At 47.0% G+C, this 18,297-nt stretch overlaps 1 protein-coding gene across 2 annotated transcripts in view; it reads left to right on the plus strand.

Annotated features, from left to right (window-relative positions):
* Positions 1-260: 260 nt before the first annotated feature.
* Positions 261-18,297, plus strand: part of GRIA1 (glutamate ionotropic receptor AMPA type subunit 1) — a 121,710-nt gene continuing 103,673 nt past the window's right edge. Inside the window, exons 1-2 of one of the 2 annotated variants that reach the window (XM_062609952.1) lie at positions 261-560; positions 2,668-2,805. In XM_062609952.1, the coding sequence (XP_062465936.1) occupies positions 479-560; positions 2,668-2,805 (220 nt within the window). In that variant the 5' untranslated portion in view covers positions 261-478. The remainder of the gene's footprint in view (positions 561-2,667; positions 2,806-18,297) is intronic. The other variant, XM_062609953.1, reaches the window with a different exon arrangement.

An 18,297-nucleotide genomic window follows, 5' to 3' on the forward strand; every position in this document is an offset into this window, starting at 1 on the left:
CCTTTCTCTAGAGGAGTTTGCCACCTACTGATACGCAGGTTGCTTCTAGCTCGTGCCAAGAGAAGTTGAGGGGGAAAGCCGGGAATTGAGGGGTAGGTGGGAATTGCCCTTAGAGCCCGGGGGGAATAGCCGGGGTGAGGAGGGAGGGGGGATGCGGTACCCAGCTGTAGCTCCCACTGGGAGTAGGGGAATGAGCTGGGTGGAAGCGCCTGGCGTGTGCGTGCGCGTGTGTTGTGTGTGGCGGGGGAGGGCTGTGGATGAGGAGCGGGCTCTCTTTCTTCCTCCCGGGGCTCAGTTGATCCTGCTGCCAGGCGGTGTCAAGCAGCAGCCTCAGCGCTGGATTCCGGGCGGGGGAGAAGCGCAGCCCTGAAGGCGCCGCGGAGGGGAGGCGGGAGAGGCGGCTAAAGAGAGCGGAGCGGGGGGAAAATCAAATCTATGCTTGGAACTGGGCTTCTTTTTCGCCAATGCAAAAGGGAATATGCAGCACATTTTTGCCTTCTTCTGCACCAGTTTCCTAGGGGCGGTGTTAGGGGCCAATTTCCCCAACAATATCCAGATAGGTGAGTGCAGGGCGCGGGGGAGAGATGTTCCCCGGCCAGTGGAGAGAGGGCGGTTGGGGGGGTGACGGGGGGGGGACGGGACTGACCCGTTCCTTTGCTTGTAAAGGCAAAATTGTCTCTCTGTGTATGTGTGTGTGAGAGCGCGAAGGGTGAACAATCAGGGCTGGATTTGTGCGTTGGTACCAGCTTTGCAAGAGCAGAGATGTATTAATTTGGCTTGGGGGGATGGGAAGATTAGGAATAAATGCCTGCATACACACCAACACCGACGGAGAAAAGTGCCTCTGAAATGGAGGAAGCCCGGGAAAATTAGCTGTTTCTTGCTCTAAGAAATGCCTGTGCTGCCATTGTGCGTTGCTGCATTTGCAAAATCAGCGGTTGCATTATACATTTTGGTGAGGATGCTCTCATCTGTAGGTAACTGGGACGAGAGGTAACAAACAGGCTCTCTCTGTTGTTGTTGCTAAAGAATAAGGGCAGAGCTATTGGGGGAAGATTTTTGCATTGAAGTCTCTTTATTTCATGCTACTTGCTTGCCCTGCGCACCAGCAGTGCCTGTTTGATTCCTTTCTCCCTTGCTGTAACTTCTGTGCTCTTCTCCCTCCTTCCTCAGGTTTATTATTACTCTCCCATTGATCTTTATTGATGATGGTTTGCAACCTAGCCCAAAATTCTCTTTCCTCGCATGCCGGTTTTCTTTCCCGCCTCCCTTCTTTTTACGATGCCAATCAATTGCTAATCCACCAAGTTCAACTCCTGCCCGAGTCGAGCTGCACAATCGGTGCTTTTATTGCTGTTGATGCTGCATCCTTGCCTCCCTCCCTTCCTGCCTCCCCTTTACTCCAAATTTGTGCAACATCCCGGATTTTCTTCCCTCTCAACAAATGTGTTTTTTAATAGCTTAACTCGGCTACGTGCATCTTACTCCTCTGGCACCCATGATTAGGCTGGGAAGGGGGAGGAATGGGGGAGGCGAGAGTATATTCATGCATAAATAGCCCTTTCCACACAAGGAGATGCCCTCTGAACTAAAGACCTGCAAAGTGCCGTTGATAGCAGGTCCTTGCACATTTGTTTCTATCCCAAGCCCTGGAGGGTGGGCTTTAACGCTTTCTGCTGCTTTTTTTTTTTTCCATTCTACCTTGTTGCTAAGTGCTTTGTTTCCCTACTTGTAAAATGCCAATAATAGTGCTCCCTTTAAATGCATGTAGATGACAAGACAGCCTGGATTTAATAGCATCTTTCTGGGGGCTGTGAAGGGATCTGCCGCAAACCAAGCTCTTGCTGGGGGAGCAGCGGGAAACTTTTCCTAAGGCCGGGTTATCGCAGCAACTTGTTCCAGATCCATGGGGGGACAAAGGGTCTGAGCCTGCCTCCTGCCTGGTCCCAGTTCCTATCCTATAATGCATCCTGTGATTCCGGGCTTGCCTGTACTTCTGCTTTGACAGTCAAGCTTTTGGTTTCCTGCCCTCTTTGAATTTGACCACTGTCTCCTGTTAAATGCAGGGTTTTTCCATGCAGCACACTTGCAGTAGCAGCAGTTGTATGGCCATGGGTCCCACGTTGCGCTGTCAGCCTGACCGCATCCACCCAGCACTGTGCCTGTTGGGCCAGTCTCTGCCAGTCTGCCCCATATCTCCGTGTCCCACAGTGTGGGGAAACCCCTGCACCCTTCTGGAGCAAACCCCTCCTTTTAGTCAGTAGGGTTTAAACTGAGCCTAATTACAAGTGACGGGAGGAGGAAGAAAGACTCATTCCTCCTTTAGAAAGGTAACACTGAGAGCGCTGCCATTTCTATCCCTCTAAAGTTATGGGGGTGAAGAGGTTGAGCCAGACCCTGCAGTTCATCCCGACCCTGCAGGCTGCCGGGCCCAGGGATCCTAAATGTGATCAGGCATTGCATAATGTTGCTGGAAAGGTTTTCTGCTCCCAACCTGTCCACAGCAAGAACAAACCCTTGGGTCTTGTGTGCTGGAGGATTTCAAGCATAGAGGCAATCCCTGTGCTGGGTAGCTGTAGCCTCTGCTCACAGGGATGTTTTGGAGTGAAGAGGTTGCTGATATGGGTGTGTTTAAGACATTTTGTCTTGTTCTGTTTGTCTTCCCAGGGGGGTTATTTCCTAATCAGCAGTCCCAGGAACATGCGGCTTTTAGGTTTGCGTTGTCTCAGCTCACGGAACCCCCTAAACTCCTTCCCCAGATTGACATTGTGAACATCAGTGACAGCTTTGAAATGACGTACACCTGTAAGTACTGGCATTTGCTGTGCTTTCTCTTAGTTTGGCTTCCTTACTCCTGACTTTATTTTTGTGTCTAAAATATGGAGCATCTTGCTCAAGACGTGCAACTCTCCTTTAGGGTCCATGCAATGAAACCCCAAACACAAGGGCAAAGGATTCCTGAATTGCTTTGTTGTGTGCTAAGACCAAGGGGTGAGGTAGCGCTGCCATTATTCAGCAGCTCTTGCATTTTCTCTTTCATTGCTTCCAAAGTGGTATAAACCCCCCCAACAATTAATTTCCTCTTGTTTTTCTAATCTCTGCCCAGCTCATTATGTTGAGGTTTCATTTCCATATTTTCTATAGCTGTGATGTACAACAAAGACATGCCTTTCCACCCACAGGGTGTGCAGAAGTCTCTGTTTTGTGTAAACTTCTTCCTCAGCCCCAGTTTAGCCATCTGTCCTTGTAACTTAAGAAAGACCTAGCAGAAAACAGCAGCTTGGTGCAAGTGGATTCTGAATCCACAGTGAGGGGCATGCCTAATAATGAGAGAGAGGTAAGAAAGTTTTAGTTTCACAAATCAACAAAATCATTTGCTCTGAAAACAAGTATTAGAGACTGAATTTGCACCACAGAGTCAATTCTAGGGTGTATCTGCACCTTGCTAAAGCACAGCACGTTAGCTGTGCTGTTCATGTTACACAGTATAGCCAGGAAAACTAAAAGCTGCCATGATTAGCAGCAATAAATAAGACCAGGAGGGAACCAGAGGAAAACAGAACCTGTAACACAGCCCTGTGGTTGCGTTAGGGGCTGGTGCAGTGTTTGCTTCCCTTGGAGTGAACTGTTTGGTGCTATGCATGAGGGGCTCGCACCTCCAGAATGCGATGCACAGGGAATTTCTCGGTTTGACCTGGTGTCAGACACTGGTTTCACTCTCTGAGCTTGGGTGTGTGTATGAGAGCATCCAGGAGAGACTGGAGGAACCCTTCTCGTTGTAAAGCCTGTTGGATTTGTTGTTGGCTCACGTCTGTTGTATCCTTTTGATTCATCAAAACATCCTCTCTGCAGTTTAGTCATGTGGAGTGTGGGGTAGAGGTGGACACAAACTGTTCTCTCCGCTAAGAAATACGCAGAAGGGAAAAATGCTTTCCTGCAAACAGAAGCAGGGATGTACAGGAGGAGAATTAATAAGGCTCTTCAAAGGAAAAAAAAGAAGTTGTGATTTCTTTTCTGTTGGAGGGTTTGCAGATACAAGATTGCAGGAATTTCCTGGCCAGTATGACATAAAAGAGAGAAATAAGTTTGGGCACTCTTTCATTGGAGTGTCTAATGACACATCTAAAGATTTTCTATTTTCCTTAATATCCCTCTTATTTGCCAGCAACAAGGTTTCCATCAAGGTAGAGCAACTATTTCAGCTCAATCCAATGGCACTTCCTTGGCAGGAAAACTAGACAAATAGAACTAAAAAGGCAGACCTTGTATCTATCAAGGGAAAGCGTCACCCTCCTGGGGTAGAGTTGCTGACTGTGGCTGAGGATGAACTATTTCAGTGCTGATAGCAGGAAGAAAGCAGAAACTGCAAGAATATCACTAGAATAAATTCTCCATCTGTGCATAGTTTTCCCTCCCTCTCCACGCCTGCCACTAATGCCTTTGTTTACAGCACTAACATTGATAGCAAGACCATGATACTACTTATGCTTTAGAAATCTGTCATTAGTACCATGGGGGCGGCAGTGGTCCCACAAAAGCTGAATGGAAGCAAGACAGCCTCCCAAAGGATGTTATATTTGAGTTCTATGTAGGGCACATTGTCCTAGATCAGACCAGCAGAGCACTCTGCACAGCCCAACTTTGCTTGTCCTCATTTTTCTTTTCTTATAATTAAAAACTTCCTAAGTCCCGCCAGACTATGGAAGGCAGCATTTGTTTTGTAAGCACTAAAGGAGGTGTTGTTCCATGTATCTTAGAGGGGATAAAAACCCAACCCAAAAAACCCAGGCCATTAGGAGACCTGGTTTTAGTATTATAGGCTGGAATGAAACTTTTGTCAGGAATTAGCTCCTTCCTCATCTTCCAGCAAATTCCAGTTGCCAAGACTAGATATCAGCAGAAAGATCTGTTTATTTACAGAGAATAAAACCCTGCCCATGCAGTGGTCCTTATCTTCTGAGAAAAGACTGGCCATGCTACCAGTTAAAAGTACCAGGTTTTGTTCCCATGGAGATGGAGAACACAGCATTTTCTTGTCACTGGCATTACCTGTTTCTCTGATGGTTAGGGTCTCTAAAAGAACATGTGAGGAAGACTAATGCATCCCAGCCCCATAGCTAGCATCCATCCTTGTGTGCTAAATGTCATCCTTATGGCAGCGCCTGAAACAGCATCATTAGAAATCCAGGAAGTATATTAAAAATCAGTGGTGATGGCAGAAGCAAAAAACCTTGTTGGGCAGCTTGCGAGGCGATGATGAAGCGGCAGGATGAACTGCAGCAAAATGACAGTACCCTGCCTAAGGAGATCATATGCAAAACATTTCTCAGCATCAACTGTGACACTGTCTACCTCTGCCTGACACATATCTGCTTGCCAGTTAGGATGAGCAGTCTCTGGTATGACAGTGGGTGAATTTGCAGTATGAGATGCCCCTATTTGTGCACCAGTGACAGTGATAGGGAGCCGTTAATGATGTGCTAGTGATGATCGTCAATTGGTAACAATAATACCTATGAAAGTGATAAATCTATAAACTATCAGGAGGCTGCTGTTGTTTCCGGGCTGTTGCTGTGACAGCCCAGCAGTAACTTTTACATTTCTATTGCTTCCAGTTGTGTACCTTCTACTGTTATATAGTGGTTGTGAATACCTCTATGTGGGGCAGCGTCAACCTACAGGTCCTGTGGCCCCTGTGCATAACATGTCAGTAAATGATGATTTTAAGGAAACCATAATCATACAGAAATAAAAAATAGATAGCAGCTACAGTGTGTGGTTACCTCATATTTCACGTGTGTGGTCAATGCTAATGTTGTGTTGCTGAAACATGAGCACATTTCCACACCTGAAATATCTTCCTGAATTCATTCCATCACAGAGAATAGATGGCAATGAACAGGCTCTGTGTTCACAGCTGGGTGTGTGCTGTGGTTGACCCAGATGAAAATGCTCACACCCACTGCTTTGAGGGTTCCTAACTGAAGGTTGGGAGACCTAATATTTTTGTGCCATTTCTTTGAAGGCCAAGGCAATTGTTCAGGGGGAAGGTGAATACAGAGTCCTTCAGCCTAAGTGTATAGCAGTGCCAAGTGACTGCAAAGGGTAAAATGACAGTGTGGTGTAGCTGGAAGGTTTGCTTAGTGACGTAGCAGAACAAAACCTTTCTGATCAGCTTTGAAGACATGTTCACAGGTTCTGCCTTCAGCCATGATTGGAAAAGAGCTTTACAGTCTCTAAATAGTCACTATCAAACTCTACCTTGCTGGGTTTTGCTGTGACTTACTGCGTGCAGAGCAGGGCAGACCTGACATGCCAGAGTTGATGCTGCAGGTCAGAGCTGAGGCATGCCTCTGTGCCTGATGCAAGGTCACAGGAGGTCTGAAGGTTAGGGGAGAGAGCTGCCGATTCCTGTCCCTGGGAAGTTCACCCTGGGCACAAGCACTGTGTCCTATTGGCAGCAAAGGGATGAGATGCTGCTTACTTGAAAAAAACATTGCTGAGAATAGTTTCTCTCTTACTTCTTATCTCAGCCTCCATTCATGCCCATGTAACACACATCCCCATCCTATGCATAGCCTAGCTCCTTGGGGAGTACGAGTTGTTTCAGCCACAGCTCCATAGCTTTATTTAATTTGTGGTGCAGAGACTCCTGCTTTTGGTCCCTGTTGGAGTCCCCAGGTGAGCCCCATCAGCGTCAGGCAGACGGTGGTGGTTGTTCTCGTTGCCCAGGGAAGACGATGGCTCAGCGTCAGCCTTCTCTGTCGGTGACCTGGGGGACGTGCCTTGTTGAGCAAGAGGTGAATCATCAGCTTGGTAAATCTGTCCCTGCAAAACTCAGTCTCCTTTGCAGGGATGACCAGTAACCAAATATAACCCTCTGTTCAGAACTGCGCCCTGCGGCTTTGCTGATGCAGCCATCAGCTTTTGCGTGCTTAGGTGCTGGACTACTGAGAAGGGACTTTGAGGAGCTGCATACCTGGAACACAGAGGTCTGTGCAGGACAGCAGCAGGATTTTGCAGCTGCAAGAAAACTTGTAAAGAGGCTGAAAACCAATGAATTATTTATCCTTCTCCTCCCATGTATGCACAGCTACAGTTACTGTGGGGTCCTGAGAATGAGTACAGGCTGTGGGTGCTGCTAGAATATCAACAGTTGAATCTGTTCTGCATATTAGAAAATGAACACGTAGTTTGGAGTCTGCTCATATTTTATGAAGTCCTCACAGCACCAATTAGAGAGGGATTTGTGGCAATCACTCATTCTGTGCTTATGTTCTTATCAATAGCAGCAAGCTTAGATTGAGATCAGCTATGAAATTAAGTATTTCTTTTTCTTCTTTTTCTTGGATACTTATGTATATAGATAGAGTATTTCTGGAGATTGCTTTTTATCCCTTAAATTACCTCTCAGAGACAGGAAGGAATAGGCAAATGTCTGAACGTTCTCAAATGAGGATCTAAATTTGGCTTAATTAAACCATTATTGCATGTTGAATTTAAAGGAAGCTTCTTTGTTGACAAACATGCAGTGGTCGCCATTTCTTAGAAAGGTGTTGCAGCAATTATTCCAGCAGCAATCAATTAAAATGCAATTTTTATAATTAAACTTCCACAGTCTAAATAAGCCCTGTAATAGTGCGTAATTGTTGTGGTGTTGGTAGACTTCTTTTTATTTTAGCAGTGTCAGAAATCTTGTGTAAGTGCTTTGGGATTTTTTTTTATCCCTGCAGAGCTCAGGATGCTAGCTATGACTATTTAATGTCAGTTAAGCCAGCAGAAACATGGGTTTAATGATCAGATGCAGCCTGGTTAATATAACATAGGTATTACAAGGAAATACATCTCCTTAGATTTTTGTGCTAGGAAAAGATGTGTTGCAGGCAGATGAATCACAGAGCATCAATTCACGTTAGATCAAATTGAGGTTAAGGATGCTCAATTTCTGGCAGGGATGGGCTGTAGCTTTCTAGTAAGTGCGTGTTTGTTTAGTGAGATCCCACAGAGTCAGGTCCATCCCTAAGGAGGGTGCTGAAGGGTGAAATCCTGCCAAGCAGGGGGGAGCAGATCCTGGGAGTGACACCAACCTCCTGAGTCCAAGGTCTCTGCAGGGACTTAGAGTCCCTGGCACTCACAGCCGCCACTGGAGAAGGTGGGAGCTTGTCTCATGGTTTCCCCAAGAAGAAAAAGCATTTAAAACATGAGTGCTGAGCCATTTCCTCAGCTACGGCTGCCAGGACAGGGCAGGTTGTCTGTTTGCCTTCATAGTTCTGGGCACAGAGAGCCTTGAATGAACATGGGCCAATATCATCAGCAGGAACACTGATAGGGCTCCACTGTCATTTGCCATGGCCAGCCCTGCCGAGAGGCTGGCAGAGCACATCAGGAATGGGTTTCCCCTGGTCTTCTGTGTCCATTTCTGTCCAAAAGACATGCGGGCACCTGTTCTTTGCATGGCTATTTTAATGCATTTAAATTTTTATCCTTGGCTGTGGGAGAGGTGCCTGCAGAGAAAAACTGATATGACACAATTAGGAAAAATCAGAGGAGGAATGAGGAACTTCACATCTGCAAATCTATCTGCTCATCTGGAAGGGATCCTGAATACTCATTGGTCTCAAGCAAAAAAAAAGAGAGTGAAGAAGCAACATTTGGGCTCTGCAGCAGGCAGAGAAGGGATTTGAGAAACAGTGAGCAGCACAGGCCAGGCATGTCCATTGTGTGACAGTGACAGTTTTCACTCACAGCTTATCCTTCCTTCTCCAAAAATAAAGCTTTTTCATGTGATAGGGGTACTACTAAGCCAGAAATACATGGGCTTTATTTTTTGGCGTATTAACAAGGTGAGAGTGGAAATCTTCATATGGCTGCAAGGAAGGCAGTGTGGGGAAGCTCACTGCTCCTTACCAAAACTGTAGTGGGAATTTTACATACATATATATGTTTACTTTTCCCTTAATAGGGTTAGGGCCCCAAAGGCAATAGCTCTCTGAAAGTAGGAACAGAAACAGTCCTGGTTAGCTTCAGTAACACGTGGAGCTCAGAGCAAACACAAAACCAACATGCTCCTTAAAGAGGTAATAAGTCAGGGAGACTTTAATATTCTGCAGATCCAAATTCTCCGGGGTGTGGTATTAACACAAGTCTGATGACAAAGATGCTTTTATTTCAATGGCATTCCTTTAAAGAGAGATGGGTTCTTACTTCTCTGCATTTAGTTGTGCAGAATCGAAACTGGGTAGTGTTTTTCCCGGTGAAAAGTGCTGTCTGGTAGAACATGGGGTGCCCTCTGGGAATACCTGAGGAAGGCAGGTGCTGGGCAAGATACAGAACTGAGCCGTTAGAAATCTGCCATCATCCCAGCAAAAAAAAAACAGTCCAAAATAATACCAAATGATTAGTATAATAACAGTGTGCTCTCCAGCAGAACCTGCTCCTTGCTCACCTGCTGAACTGATCACTTATTAGCTTACGTAGTAATGAGTCTCTAGTTGATTTTTCTCACGCTGCCCTTTAACAGCCAGACCTGGTTGTTCCCTCTGGGGCATTCTTAAAAACACTGAACACCACACCAGCCAAAAGGACAAAAAAGCCCACAAACCCTCCAGCAGTGTTGGGTTTTGTTATTAACATATATTGATTATTTTCACTGTTGTCTCTAAACCACACCCTTGTCAGTCCTCATCCAGGGTTGCAGTTCAGGAGAAGTGATTATACACCACAGGAGTGATTGATCCCTTGAGGAAGTAGTAGAAATGGGGGCAGGTCTGGGCTGCCAGCGCTGTGTCTACAAAAGGCTGAAGCAATGGAGAAGGGAGTAACAGCTACAAATTGCCGTATCTTGGCTTCTTCAAGAGGGTCTTGTCATCCTTGGATTGTATTTGTTTTTGACAGTGGAGGAATGCAGGAGAAAACAACTGATGTCTAAGATTGAGATGTAGCATACAACTGATGTCAGGATTCTCGTGTGAATACAGCATATGTGTCTGCATCTTTATGCTATAGGAGTCTGGGCTTTGATTTAATAAGCGAGGTCCTGTAACTGGGTTAATGGAGATGAAGTGGGAGGGAGATGAAAGGTTGGGGGCTGGAGAGTCACAGGGGAGATACAGAAGCAGCTGTAGGTAACCTGTTTGCAGTATGGAAGGACCTCACATGGAAAGGGAGGGCTATTTCTCGCCTCCCCACCCTCCCAAACGCTGTGCTTTGATCTTTGTTAGAGGTAAGCTTCAATGAGCAAAAGACATCAGTAACTACACTGATTCAGCTGTGTTTTTTCCCCTGCTGGCCTGCCAATATCCTCTGAGTGCCCCAAGCCTTGTTAGCTTTCCTTCCACATGGCACCTACATCCCATACAGTTTGATGCATGAGAAGCAGGATGGTGGTGTTATTCTGATAGGTGAACAGCATAAAAAATTACCAGCAGGCATTGGAGCTTGTGGAGAGAACCCAGGGAAGTCCAGCAGAGAGCACACAGGGACAGAGGATGAAGAAATGCTGGGTCAGGAACAATAATTGGAGACCCAGCATGGGAAAGGGGACAGGCACCGGTGATAGAGGGGCTGTGAACATGATGTAGCTGCAGTTTTCCCTTGTCTCTCTTTTGAGCCCTTAGCTAAGCCAGAGGAGATTTTGCTTTCTAAGGGCTCTGCCACCTCCTGCCCAAGTATAATCTGAAGCCTGCTGGTGTCATCCATCTGGTCAGCACTGCAGCTCAGCTTGCTTCTGGCCCCCCTCTTCCTTGGTGCAACTGCCGCAGAGCCAAACCTTGGTGCTTAGAGCAGAGAATCCTCTGCATGGGGTGGTTATTGCAAACTGCCAGCATGTTTAACAGTCTGCAGCCCTCTTGCTGCTGCAACAGTCCCAACATGCTGCCTTCCTTTCCCCTCAGCCACCCTGTGCAGCTCATGTCTTGCATCCTTAGTGCATGATGTGCACGTACCTTTTATACATGGCTTATTGCATGATGCACGTGAGTGCATGGCTGTGTGCTGGTCCTGAGATGGGAAAAGGGAGACAACAAATGCTGGGATATAGACCACAGTGGGGTGAAGGTTAGCTGGAAAGGAGACTCTTGTTGAAGCACACATGGCAAAGGAGGGTCACCATGGAGGTGACTGATGGGTGTCTAGCATGAACCCAGATCAACAGGGAAATGGGGGCAGGTCTGGGCTGCCAGCACTGTGTCTACAAAAGGCAACCACTGAAGCCACGGCTGAGAAAGAGGCCTGACCTGCAGGGAGTTCAGAAGAAATGTCTTTGTGCAGAAGGGGATTAATGTCTTTAATGAACTACCAAAGGAAGTAATAGAGTAGAAGGGGCTGAGGGGCCGTTGCTGTTGCAGGCAAGGCTGAGGAAGCGAGCTGAGGCACAGCCCATGCAGCAATGCCGTTTCCAGTTCACTGTCCCAGAAATACAGTCAGGCTCAGCAGCTGTCCCTCGTCCTGGGTAAAGGCAGAGCCGAGTGCATTGCAGAGATTTAATCAGAATTAATTCAGCCTTACAGCCTGTCCTGGGGCTGGGGTCTTCTCTGCTCTGCTCATTATGACTGTGCTAACACCCCCCCCGCCATGTGCAGCTTCAAGATGTGGGGATGGTAACAGGGGAGGCCCTGTGTTCGTTGTGGGGGCAGCAAAAGGGTCAGCTTTGAGGAGAGAAGAGCCTCACTGGAGACTGGGACCTGAGTTAGCCTAAGCTGACTGGTGTTGAGAGTCATCACTTGTTTGGGAACCCATGAGAAATGTGTGGATAAGTCAGGCAGACTTCTAACATTGAGTCATCTATATCATAATATCCACCACCTTAGCAGCCTTGTGTGCCAGACTCAGCAGAGACTGTGGAGGGAGCAGGCACCTCTCCTGAACCCGCAGAGCCCCATGAGGTCGCCTGTGCACGGTCACCAACAGATTAAAACCAGCTTTTTCTGTTCCTAGACAAGCCTGTGTTCATGTGCTAGTTGTTAGGGGTGTGTTCACCATGCAGTCCCCAGGAAGGAGGTGAGATAGCTCCTGCATTTCCACCCCTGCTTCCAGAGCAACCACACACCTTCAGAGGCGAGCCCTTCCCGAAAAGCCCGTAGCACCTCTTGTTCTGGAGTAACTAGCACTAGTTTGGGGTATAGACCTGCTCTATCAAAGAGGAAAATCACTCGAACCTCATCACTGCTTTAGTGAGGCTCAACAGTCACACTGGAGTGTAAAACCAACACACAGCATCTCAGATGGCAGCTGCCAGTTAGAGACCATTCCCAAATTTCTCTTCTTTGTTTGAGAAGCTTTAGACCATCAAAGCCTGCTCTCAAGTGAAGTCCTTACATGTGCCCTCAGTACAAATGCTGGATGCACTGTCCCCTAACTGAACTTTTCCTTCCTCTGTGAATTGCCAGGTAAAGCAAGAGAATTGCATGCTTAGGTCAGTGTTGCTTTGCCAGGTATTTGTGGAGAGACAGAGGAAGAGCCAAGCCCAAGCTTGACCCAGGGTGCTTGTGCCATGTCACTGCTTACATGCCTTAGAAGCATCCTTAAGCATCAGGTCCTAATTCCTTAAAGCATGAAGAAGGGAACTTTTCCCCTCTGACTTTTCTGGCTAAGGATTAGATGCCTTCATCTAAGCTACTCACCAAGGTTACCTCTGTAATCAGCAGTGAGCTCTCCAGCGAGCCATCCTTTTGAACCATTAGACACCCATCTAAGTACAGGAGGTATTGCCCTCCAGAGATGCCTGCTTATCTCCTTGTCAATAAGGGAAGTCAAGGTGGCAAACTTGGCTTAAAGAGCTTACTGTGAGACCTTGAGCAGGAGGTGAGATGAATCCTACCCCAAAGTGTCTGCAGCTGTACCATCTCCTGCTAAATTCCTCAATACTCTGCTGAAGGTGATACTTCTGTGGTACCAAATACTTTCCTGCTTCAGTCTGTGAAGCTTTGAGAAAGCAGACATTGCATTGCAAAGAGGCAGTTTACAATTATGCTATTCTGATGTATTGCTAAGAAGTGAAGAAAACATATGCTTATGGCATAGAAATACTCTTCTTGGGTTCACCTTCTGTATTTTGGTACAGTGCTGCAGTGGTCCCTCAAGTGAGAGGGTCTGCTGTTGTCCCGAGACATGCTCTCATCCTCTTGGCCTGTTCTGTTTCTCACTTTTCATGGGCTCACTGATGGCAGTAGTGCTTGCAGAGCTCTAGCAGTGATACCTGGGTTTGCTTTTGCTGTCTTTTCTTTAAGCAAATCTCTTTTTCCCCTCTTTCTGTTGATACACTCCTGGCTGATACTGCTTTTTTCCTAAGAATAGGCTCCAGGGGACCATAGAGTTGGGATCATCAGGGGAGGAAAGCCTTCAAACGCTAAGTGTAGCATCTTCAAAACAGCACCTAGGGGTTTAACTGAGCACTCCCTGCTAGCTGTAATGGGAAGAACACAGTTAAGCCCTGCACGGTGCTGGAACAAATCTTGTGGGCTTTTTATGAGAAGGAAAAAAGCCCAAACCAACAAACTGTTTGGCCTGAAAAAAAAAAAAAAAGGAAATTCTAAAGTAGCATCTTGTAACAGCTGAGCCAAATCAGTCAAAAACTATGGATTGAAACACACCTGAAAATCCTGGGGATGCTCCAAATCCCACCCAGTTCTGGTCCTGAGGTCTGATTGCCATTTGACAGCAATCTCAGGGGAGTGTGATAGCAATGTATGTTCAGGTTTCCTGTTCCAAGCCTATCTCAGGAAGGAAAGTAAAAGTGTGAATCCAGGCGAGCAACTTGAGCAGAACTTTAAAATCACAAAGGGGAAAAAGAAAATCATTCCCTTTGGCTGGCAGGGCTGTGCAGTGGAATCTGGAGCAGTGTCTTGGAGGGAATTGGGGTCAAGATGACTGGGATGGAGCAGCATCCTCTGGTACTGCTGCCTTTGGGGAAGGTGTTTGTCTCAGCTCTGTCTGTGGAGCCTGCAGGCAGAGGAATGAGTTGTGCTGCTGTAGGACTACAGATGCTTATGCATGGTTTGTGTATATAGCTAGAGAAGTGTAGCATGCTGGGGTGAGATTTGCAGTGTTTTACCAGGTTATCCTTGCCTGCAGCCAAACACAGCAAATTATTCACTTTCAACAACAGAAAATTTACATTAAATAAAGGGCTCCATCAGAAGGAAATTGCACTTGACAGTCTCCCTTTAGCCACTGGAGAGCAGCAAGCAAACAGACGCAGGAGGCTGCCTTCCCATCCCTTGCTGTCCACGTGTTCTGTGGTTTTGGCATTGCAAAAATGGGAAGCAGCTGTAAGCCCTTTGGATCACAAATGGATCTTGGAGTCTGGTACCTCAGCTAACAACTCATTTATTATCAGGGAGCAGTTTCCTCTGAGCCAGTGCAATCTATCATTTCTTAAAGAAGCTGTGTGAGATTGAAAGAATTTGCTTTAGGAGTTGGCACCTGGAACCCTGTAATGAGTCCATCTTTGGGAAGAAATCTACTTCCTCACTCAGATTTCTGTTTCCCAGCTTCAGCTGGAGCAGACCGCGGGTACCACTGCCCGGGGCAGGCAGGGAGAGGGATGTGCAGCAGATGCGCTCTTTTCTCTGAGAAGTTTGAGAGCATCCCTCCTCTGAGAAATTCCTTAAGAGACATGAGGGCACATTGCTTTTTTCTCTGTGCCCAAAATATTGGTGAAGGGAGGGTTAAGGGGTTATTCCAGCCTCTTGTTGAAACCCATGTGTGCATCTCCAGGCAGGTTAAGTCTTTCCCATAATCAGTACCTGCTGCTGCCTGGCCTGGATTTCAAGCTGTTTCAGCACAGCACAGGGCCTCTTCCTTTGCCCTGTCAGCCCATTTGCTCTCCCAAAGTGTGGGGTTACACAGTGGGAAAGGGAACATGGGGTCATGCTGCAGCCCCAAACCCATCCCTGCGCATAGACACTTGCAGTCAAAGCAGATCTGCTAAAGGGCGCTTCTCTGTTGTTTTGCTCAGTGCACCGGGTGAGGGTCCCCTGAAGTCTCCTGTGCAGATGTTGGGTGGTCTGATGTGGGCACTCCAAATCCAGCCCTCCTTTGCTACACAGAGCAGTGAGGTGATGAAAGCCCCTATTAATTATGCTCCTTGCAGCACCTATGAGCTCACACCGGTGGTTTTGGCTGATGGTATCTCCTGGCTGCTTAAAACCCCCAGTTCCCAACATGTTTCAAAGGGATTTGCTATCAGAGTCAGGAGGAGAATTGGCAAGATGTGCTGGTGTGGGTGGGATGCCCACAGGTGTTGGGGCACAGTGTCCCTCTGCAGATATTTTTCTCAGTTTTCGTGTTTACTGGCTGATGTGATTTAACCTTTCTTCCTTCAATTTGCACTTATGAATTACTCCAAGCAAAGCCAGCATTTGTCTCAATTTTGGTTTGGTTTTTAGATATCTTTTCAGTGTGAAGTTAAACCACAGCTACACGTACTTGGTTCTGCACTATCGATTTCCTGGATTGTGGATCAAGCCCTTCCTAAAGAAGGTTCACTTGATTCAAAGGCATTTGGGGGGATTTTTAATCTGATCCTATTGCTGCTCTCTTTACCTTTCCTGCAGATTTTGCCCAGCAACGCTATGCTCCACCCTGATTTTTGCTTGTTCTTCCCTTTCCTGCAGCAGGATTTTCCTCTTGGCTGTTCTGCTCCTGTCTGTGCCTGTAACCATTGCAAGCCCCACACTTAAGATGTCATGACCATGTCATGGCTGTCGTGGTTTCTGCAGTTCACCTGTTGCATCTCCCTCATGTCATGTGTTTAGTAAGCTCCCACAGCAGCGTTTCACCACTGTATTTGTTTACCAAATATTTGGGGCTCTGGTTGTTAGCTTAGGCTTGTAAGTACCCAAAATCAGATCTTTAAAGGCATTTCAGTGTTTACTGATTCCTCCACTACCATCACTACCTAAATGTGATGCAGTGTATTCTAAGTGATACTAAGTGTCCCCGTGGGTCTGTTTCCAGCATAGCACAAACAGGATTAATGGATTTTTGTTTGTATTTTATCCAAACCATTTTTTTTAATGACAGAACAAGACAAAAGCAGGATTATAGCTGAAGGGTTTTTTTCTTCCATGGAAGGTGTGCGTTTCTGCTCTTCTCTGTTGTAATGCTGCTGTCTGCTGCAGAACAGGCTTAAGGGGCAGGATGGCTCCCATAGTCCACTTTCCTCCTGCTTACACATGGGTCACCCCATCTCTGGGTATTTGTCTGCTACAGTTTGGGTGGATGAGGGGAAAGGACAGCGTTGGGTGCTCCCAGCCTGGCTGTGCTGTTGTGGAGGGTGCAGAGCTTGAGTTGTGACGTTCAGCTCCTCCTCTCTGGCTTGGTTTTGCACAGAGCTGTGGGATACCTGTGTGGGACCTGATCTGCTTCCCCAGATCCTCATCTGTCCCAGAGACATATCTTGCCTTGGGGTCATGCATTGGTCTCACAACTTGTTTTCTGTTTTGTCGGAGGAGTCTCCTTCCAGGATCAGGTGACTGAGGAGCTCTAATGGCTTCTTTGTGGCATTTCTTTTCTCAAGAAGAGAGAGGGGAAAAAAAAGTGTTCATGGGGATACACTAAGACATCACTGGTAAAAAAAAAATAGGTCTTGCAAGAGTACATTGAGAAGAAAAAAAAAGTGAGCTTTAGGCAAGTTGTCGAATCAGGAACAGTGATAAATGGGAGCTGAAAGCTTGTGGGAAGTGCATTAGAGGCAGCCTCTAGCTTTCTTTAAATCAACATTTGTTGCAGTTTGGCCCTGTCCACAGACAGCAGCTGAAGTGTGCAGTGAAATGCCTCCTCTGGTCCTGTGTCCCATCACTCTCTGGTCCTGCATCCCATCACTCTAACGGTGGGGCTGTATATTAGTGAAGGCACAAGCGTGAAAAAGGGCAGAATCTGAGGTCCTGAAAGAGCAGCACCTGATGCATTAGCCCATGAAGGCTTTTCTGCACAGAATGAAAGACTAATCTCTTTTCAGATGCGTCCCAAGTTTAATGGAGACTTAGGTTTCAAGCCTCAAATGACCTACCTGTGCCTTTGAGACCTTGGCTGTGTCAGTAGCTTTTCTTTCTCTGGTGTGCAAGACTGTATGTGAAGGGTGGCTTCAGGGAGAAGTTACATCTTGATGGTTTTGGGGATGGTCTCCCAACCTGGTGGCTATTTCTTGTCCTTTCTTTTTTTCAGTGAGACTGGACTGGGGAGAATGGGAAGGGCTGGCATTGATGAAGCACCATCAAAGTCACCCTGGGAATATTTGGAGCCCCCTCTGATTCAGCAGCATCCCTTTAGCTGGAAAGGGCTGGATGCTTGGAAGGGGCGATGTGCTTTCTGTGACTGTTGATAAATGAGTAGAAAGACATGAGTGAGCACTTGACCATAAGAGAGAACATGTCTTTGCTTTTCTGGTCTGACCCACATTGGCCACATTTTCTTGCTTATGTTCATGCTTTTCCTCATGAATCTGGTCCCCTTTTGAGAGGGTCCATAGATCTCTCACAAGTGGGAACAGCCATGTGGTGTGTACAGAGCTCTCCCATGTCTGTTGGCACATGAACAGCAACGTATGACGTCTGGGAAGTGATGGAGGAACTAATCCTCTTGTGGAAGCACCAAGGAGCATATGTGTAAAGGCCATATAGGTGCTTTGAGTGGGTGAATAGAGACTACCTCTGCACGCAGGATCCCCAGGAACATTTTCCCCAGGCAGAGTGCCACAGAGCAGCCTGGCAAAGTGGAAGTGCCAAGGGGCCATGCTGAGTGGCCACAGACCATGTTGCTCACCATCTGCTCTCCCATTGCTGTTATGACACCAGGAAGATGTCCTTCGCGTCGGCAGCGTAGGCTCATTCATCTCCGCTCCCCAAGGGACAAGAACATGATTCACCTGCTCGTCTTGATCTTCATCTTCTTCCCCAAATGTGGTGCTGGGGTTCTGCCCATATGGCCAGCCAGCTTGGCTGCACCCTTTGCACCATGCAGGCTTGCCAGACATGGGACAAGCACAGTGCTGGGGATGAATGCTGACATGAGTAAGCCACTTTGGAAGAGGAGGGACTGAAGCAGCTCTCCTTCTCCTCTGCTGCCTACAGGGAAGCATTTAATCTCCCAATGGGAAGAAATTCGCAGAGCTGTATTTAAAATACTAACCCTTGCACAAAGGAGGCTGGCTTCTCTTGATTTCACTTTTGTGTAGCACCAGGCGGCCTCGCGGTGGGTGAAGCTTTCCCATTCATCTCAGCCAATGTGCCCTCAAATTTCCTTTTTGGTTTTCAAGGAGTGAAGAAAGATTATGGATAACTCTAAATTAAGCAAAAC

Source organism: Pezoporus occidentalis, unplaced genomic scaffold, assembly GCF_034315485.1.
Source record: "Pezoporus occidentalis ecotype Australia unplaced genomic scaffold, CSIRO_AGI_Poc_V1 ctg142, whole genome shotgun sequence".
In the NCBI taxonomy this organism is placed as follows: Eukaryota; Metazoa; Chordata; class Aves; order Psittaciformes; family Psittacidae; genus Pezoporus; species Pezoporus occidentalis.